General features: G+C 36.8%; 1 protein-coding gene across 1 annotated transcript; it reads right to left on the bottom strand.

Moving 5' to 3' along the window:
* Positions 1-743: 743 nt before the first annotated feature.
* Positions 744-6,338, bottom strand: LOC105128143 (uncharacterized). The gene is made up of 6 exons (XM_011029671.1): positions 5,689-6,338; positions 4,299-5,384; positions 3,685-3,879; positions 3,422-3,576; positions 2,109-2,219; positions 744-1,178 (listed from the first exon to the last, which is right to left on the bottom strand). The coding sequence occupies exons 1-6, from the start codon at positions 5,848-5,850 to the stop codon at positions 1,118-1,120; spliced, it is 1,770 nt and encodes a 589-aa protein (XP_011027973.1). The 5' UTR covers positions 5,851-6,338; the 3' UTR covers positions 744-1,117.
* Positions 6,339-6,971: the final 633 nt, after the last annotated feature.

Here is a 6,971-nt window from a genome sequence, read left to right as displayed (position 1 = left end):
TGCAACATGGTTTGGATCTTTTCAAATTCAAACCCAATGTATTTGAATTTCAAATTGATTCATTTTGTTGTTATTTAAGAAATAATAATGGATCGTTTTTCTTTGTTATAAAACTATTATCGACTATCTTGTTAGTTCTTGGAGGCCTATATTACCTTGAATCAACCTAGAAATTCTAGGTCTTATTTAATTGAGTCCTTAGTTATAGTTAATTGAATCCTTTTTCCCATTTCTAATCCAGTCCTTGAATTCAATAAATTTTCATTATTATCCTAAATTCAATTTGAAATTTATTCCAATTTGATATCAGAGCCAGGTTTTCCCTGATTTGCAATATTTGGTGGAACCCAAATGTTCCGATTATTGAAACCGTAACCAACTTGGATCATCAGCAAGAGGAGGAACAACCAATTTATTGAATGAGACCGAGCCACCAAAAGGCCAGCAACAGATTCAATGGAGACAAGTGAAGTTGGATTTTCCACAATTTAACAGCGATAATCTCATGAGTTGGTAATATAAACCTAGCCTTCTTCTCAATTATCAGAACACATCATATGTTATTCACGGCAAGCATTCACATGGAGGGAAAGGTGATAACATGGTTTCAGGGGATTAGGGGCTCCAGAGTCCGAGATTGAAAATCTATTGGTTTCATAACCTTCATGGAGAAGATATCTGATTGAATCAAATACTGGGATCACTAAATTTTGAATTACTTTCGAAAATAAAATACACGGTGGTGAACAAGAGAAATCGTTACAAGTTGGATCCCTGTGAGAATAAGCACCAAAAAAATGGAAGGACTGATATTAGATGCTTGACGTTTCAATATGATAAAAGAGCCTCTTTGCTGAATATATCATTTGGGTTTCTAGGCCAAATGAAAAAAATGGAATGAGCAAAAATTCCACCCCACATACAGCCGACCACCTCAAACCATGGTTCAGTCCATTTCAGCCAGAATTCAACGTTAATCAGCTTGCACTGAAACCACAGAAAAATCAACTGTGCTGTTAGAAAAGGACTGAACTTTTGAGACATTTGTCATGCTGGAGAACTTGGTGATGGCAGGAGTTCCTGAGGTCATCAGGTAGCTGCTTGTAAACTGGTCGCCTTAGTTCTCAGCAGGCGATGATTCAGATCTACAAATATCACCACGACAAAGTGGACATACCCTGCAAACCATTAAAAAGTAAGTCAAACGACTAGATAATACACTGCCAATATAAAATTAAAACTTAAAAGACGAGGGAGCAATCTGACATTACACCAGCAGCTAGCATGCAAAGCATTCAATCTGCATAATAATGTTCTCATGGGGACAGACAGCCAGTGGTTATAAGTCGTAACTTTTAAGACCCGGTGTTGTCATGTTAGTAACAAATTTCCTCTTGCGGGTTACAATTTGCACTCAATTATACAAGTCAGGCAAGCCATTGGGTATAAACAAAGATATAAATCAGGCCAACCTCGAGGTTGCTATCAAACAAATCCCAACAAAAAATCTGTTGCTGCATATTTGAAAGACATGCAGAACTCACAGCACCAAGAAAAACCCAAAAGCCCAGATCCATTTTAAGATTTCTAGTGATTCAACAAGAACAAAGTCAGATGATACAAATTTGATAAGCCTTATGATATGAGGAGTTATGTAGCGCTTCCAGTGAAGAGCACCTTCTGTTAGATCATTTGGGACCTACTTACAATAGACAAGGACCCCACATGAAAGTACAAAGAGTGAAAATATACTGGAGTTCTGCATAGCTGCTCTGATCTAGCAACAAACGAAATTTTGGAGCCATTCTGATAGTTGTGCTTGGCATTCTAATCAACATTGTGTAACCTTCGGTCAGTTTTATCAACTTATATTAGCATCACTAGTCAGTGACCCAACACATGAGTCATGTGTACTGCAAATACAAATTTGACAATCTCAAATTTTCTGCAGAGCTGTCCTTTAACATTACCAAAAAAAAAAAAAAACTTAAGCAAGGACAAATAAGAATTGTGTACTTTCACAACAGAAGAGTTTATTTTAAACATGCATGTGTAGATGCATGTATTTATTGGCTGTTAGTTATAAATTCAGGGTTCAAAAAGAATACCTGTGAATCTCCTTAAGCCACTTGTCCACACATGTTCTGTGGAATTCATGATGGCAAGGCAACACTCGCATGCTGTCTCCTTCCTCATATTCCACAAGGCATATGTAACATCTGTTATTTAAATGGAAAAAAGGGAGAGGAGCACAAGTAAAAAGACAATCATGATAAAGAGACAGTGATGCAATATGAAAATTCAATCAAACTTCATTGACTTGGATAAGAAAAGCATAAAACAATGTAATGAAAATAACAAGATTATGAAAACAGAAGAAAGACTGCTAGGTGAACCTTCTAACCTGGAACAAGCATTAAAAACTTACACAAAAGATTGCAGATAATAAAAAATAATGCTTACACACAATATGACACCTTTTCATGACAAGAAGAAGAAGAAGAAGATCACAAACTTTATTTAAGTGAGCTTTATGTGGTACTTAATATGAAGGTAACTAACTGTACACTGAATATGTCGACTGCTTAACTACATAATACATTAGATGGTTTCAATGTAGCTGCCTGCATGTAGAATAGGAGATTTGAGGAAATGGAGAAGCAATTATATATCTTATCACAATACATTGCTCAGAGTTGGCAATTTCCTCAAGACACCTGCGTGCCCATGTCAACACAATCAGACATGGAACATGTGTGAAATCCACAAGTTGCAAAGTGGAGGATAAGAATAAACAAGGCATCCCTTCAAGGCATTTATTCAATGTACCATTCAAATCAGGTTGAAGGGTTCCTATTAGAGCGCAAAAGACATAATATTGGCAAAATTGAAACTGGAGAAAATCAGTGCTTAATTACTGGGACAGCAGGCTGATTAGGAAGATTGAGGAGATTTAAGTTACCACGTGGAGGAGCTAACAGGAGATATGGTTCACAAGGTATTAGACTAACACTTTGTCGCAGCAATGGGATTTCTCATTTTGTGAAGGTATGCTCAGAGCCTGGCAGGCACTTTAGATACTTGATCCAAAACAGTCTTTGCAGAATTTTTCACCAGCAGTTAACCAGATTGCAATTTTTCTAGATGTAGCTGATACAAGCAGTTAAAGTTTGTGGATTGAGGAAATATATAGAAATCCTCACTGTCAACTGCCAACCCTAAAATGTATCTACACAGAACCTTCACTATATTGGCCCTGATGTAAAATCAGAAGCCAGGAATACAAATTATTTGCATTTAAAAACCCTATACATGCATAGATACACATTCATTGTTGTATTTTAGTTATTCAAACAAAAATTTAGTCACTTCCATTTGAGAAATATAACACACTAAAATCTGATCAAATATGGCTACTTACTGAGCTGTATCCTCATTCTGATGTTTCTGGGACTTGGCATATAATTTAACTGGCAAAGATTCCACTATTTCATTAGGAGCAGGTACAGATCCAAGTGAAGATATGGAAGGACGAGAGGATAATACAACTGATTGCTGGTGAATTTCATCCAGAACCTGATTATACAGTATGAAAGATTCAGCTTACAAAGATCTAAATAAAAAAGGAGAAAAAATGGAGATAAAAACTGGAGGATAAACAGCACAAAGTTAACGGTCTATTACCTCAAATAGAGCTTCAGCTAACATGACAATTCTTGATATGCTAGCCCTTGCACTTGTGTCATCATTTAAGTTTGCGTCTCGATTATTTACACGACATGTACAGCGACCTGTTCTGTGTTGACCAGATAAAATACAAGACCTCTCATGTCCAGAGAGGTTTTCGAAACGGCTTCCCAACCTCTGAAGAGCACGAACCTAAACCCTTCGATGCGATGGTCAGTAATTTGTTCAATTTCAAGCACTGGAAAGGTAAATGAAGTACAAAGGAAAGCAAGGCTGAAAGAGACATGAGATTTAGCCCAGATATAGATGGGTCCCTTTTATTGCCTTTCAGGTGAAAACTGTTCCAACAGCAGGTAAGCACAATGCAGGAAATGTTAATTTTATATAAGCAACAGGAATGGCTTTGGCCCAAGTCAATCCCAAACAAGACCATCAAATGGTCTGCTCTACATGTAGAAAGCATTCACTACTTCACCACATACTGTTCGACAACATATATAATACTCAATGTTCAACATAAAAAGGTACAAGCCAGGCACAATGTGTTCTTTAGATGAAAATATGTCCTATGGAAACTTTCAATAATTATAAAGTATAGGGAATTTACATACCTGAGATCGTATTCTTCTCCTCCGTTCAAGGAAATTTGATCTATGCTCCAGCAAGTCACGATACCTGGCTTCTCTTGTTCTAGAAGTTTCCAACTCATGATCTTGAATGCTGAACAGTGAGCTAGACATGCCAGATGGAGGATAACCCAGTGCAGTTGTAGAGGTTTGAGTATTCCCTTCAGATTCTGACACCCTCATCTCCCCACCCACTCCCTGTCTCCCACTATCCTGGCTAGAACCTCTCATTTCTCTCTCTTGTTGCAAGGGACAAAATGTAAGTTCTGGCAGTGATGACCGACGAAGAACTCTATCACGAAGTCTTCCAACACTTAAGGTTCGGCTAAAACGAACATTACGCTCAGCAGGTTCTCGTGCTCCAATTCGCCTATCGGAAAGTCTGGTCTCAATCCCATCCATGTCATTGAACATTCTAGGAGAACGTAAGTTTGCATCAACCTCCACTCTATTTCCACCTCCATCTCTTCCTGTATTGCGAATTGAAAAAATATTCTGGTTTTCTTGCATGTTGTCCAAGAGATCAGGTGCTTGACTATGCAACTGCAAACCAGCAGCCGTATCTTCATGATGATGTGCAGCAGTTCTACTCACCAGGGATGTAGCCAATAAATCACTAATTTGTTGTATTTCATTTCCATTTCCATCAACAACAGAATTGGCGGACTGTGGATGATGGCGAATCTCATCTTCACCCTCAAACATTCTGGGACCGGTAGAATGGGTGTGATATGCCCTTGACGATCCTAAACTCACTGCTCTGCTCAACCTAAAACTCACATTACCGGGAATAAAACTCAAGCGAGAAAGAAGCCGACTTGGAAGGGTCAATGACTGTGTAGGAGCAGCAGCTCGAGCAGAGCTGCTACCTGTTCTAGAGGAAGTGTTTGTGATACTTGCGTGATTCCATTCATCAAGCTCAACATCCGACGATATACAGGGCGTTTTATCAGATTGCTCCACTTTAACCTTTCCATAACACTCAATTTTAACCTCATCGGAGTCTATTTCATTCCGGTTAGTAGATGAAGCATTTCCTTCACAATTTTCTTTATTCCCATCATCACAAACCTAAAAGAGCATGGGTAAAACAACTTTAGTCCTTCAAAAACCTATAACCAGTAAACTCTCGCATCATTCTTACAAATCAATGATAGCACCATAACAACAACAATGATGATACTTAATAAACACAAGTCCTCAAAAGATACGTTAACACATTTTCCACGATTCGAGAAAAGAAAACATGCATTTTCCATTGACATGGCACACGAGTGAGTGAATAAACAGAAGAACTAAAATGCATTAAAATTTAGAAAACTAAAAGTAAGACAGCCAAAGAAGTCAAAGATGGAGCAATGATAGAGCGACTGACATGGTCACCACTAGTACTATCGCGAGATCCACAAGAAGTACCCAAACAAGAAGACTGGAAAACCTTACTCCTCCCTTTAGATTTTCCCTTCCGTCCACTTCCACTTGATGACGACGACGACGAGGCACCAACACGATATGCCTTGCTTCCACTGGATCCCATCGCTCCTCTTTAAATATCACTCGCAACAAAATGCCACCCGAATTACATCACTGGCCCCTCAACGCTTCAACCTTTCAGATCTCAAACCGAGAGGCATTACATTTATAGGAAACTAATGAGAGTTTGGTGAAGTGGGCTTTTAAATTTGTGTAAAAAAATGAAATGGGTTCTTGTAAAGTTTATATCTTTGAGAAATTTGTAGATCTAGAGAGAGAGAGATAGTGAAAATCACATATGGTTCTGTTTTCTGAGGGATTATACTAGTATTTGTTAGTAAAGGGCAATTTAAAATGCAAATGTTGATCGAAATTAGATGCAGGAATGAGACAAAGTAACTACTTGCAGAGAGAGTGGGGAAGTAGACTGGTTTTTCAAGGAAGTGCGTCTGTGTGCGTTTCAGCGAGGGTCTTGACTGTGCATTTTGAAAGGAGAGAGAGGAGACAAAGGTGAATGAACACGGGCTCCTTTACTGATTTGCATGCGGTATTTTAGGTATAAAGTGTTTGACGGGAAGCCACGTGGGAATGATGAGGCTTCTTTTATATTTATTTATTATTTTCAATTTTTGAGAGATAGAGAGAGAGAAGGGGGTGGGAATGATAGGGTTTTTTTGGGTGGTAGGTATCATTTGAAATTATAATAGCTTGCATTTTAAAAATATTTATTTAAAAATATATTAAAATAATATTTTTTTTATTTTAAAAAAAATTATTTTTAATATTATCAAATCAAAATATTAGAAAAAAAATAATTTTAAATAAAAAAATTAAAATTTTTAAGACTACAAAAACAAATAGTCTACAAGTAACTTCATGTTTTAAAACATTATTATACTAATGCATTTTAAATTATAGGATTCAACTGCCACAAGTTTTGATTTTTTTGTGCTAAATTTTTTTAAAGAATATTTTAACAATTGTTTTTTTAAATGATTTTTATTTAAAAATACATTTACATTTATAAATTATAGAATATTCATGACAATTATTTGAAATATAAATCTTTTGCTAGAGTCTAAAATACTAGACTTCACAAAAAAATAAAAAATAAAGAGATGGCTCACCTTAAAGTCCATTACCAGAACGAACTGGAAGACTTTGAGAACAATATAGCTTTAATGA

This window comes from Populus euphratica, unplaced genomic scaffold, assembly GCF_000495115.2.
Source record: "Populus euphratica unplaced genomic scaffold, PopEup_1.0 scaffold49.1, whole genome shotgun sequence".
NCBI lineage: Eukaryota > Viridiplantae > Streptophyta > Magnoliopsida > Malpighiales > Salicaceae > Populus > Populus euphratica.
This window is presented reverse-complemented; position numbering and strand designations above follow the sequence as displayed.

Excerpts from the sequence above, each read along its gene's own strand:
- LOC105128143 (XM_011029671.1), bottom strand. The coding sequence starts at position 5,850 with ATGGGATCCAGTGGAAGCAAGGCATATCGTGTTGGTGCCTCGTCGTCG. Across the intron at positions 2,220-3,421 it reads CAGAATGAGGATACAGCTCA|ATGTTACATATGCCTTGTGG; the intron begins GTAAGTAGCCAT and ends TTTAAATAACAG. Across the intron at positions 1,179-2,108 it reads TGGCTTAAGGAGATTCACAG|GGTATGTCCACTTTGTCGTG; the intron begins GTATTCTTTTTG and ends AATGGTTTGCAG.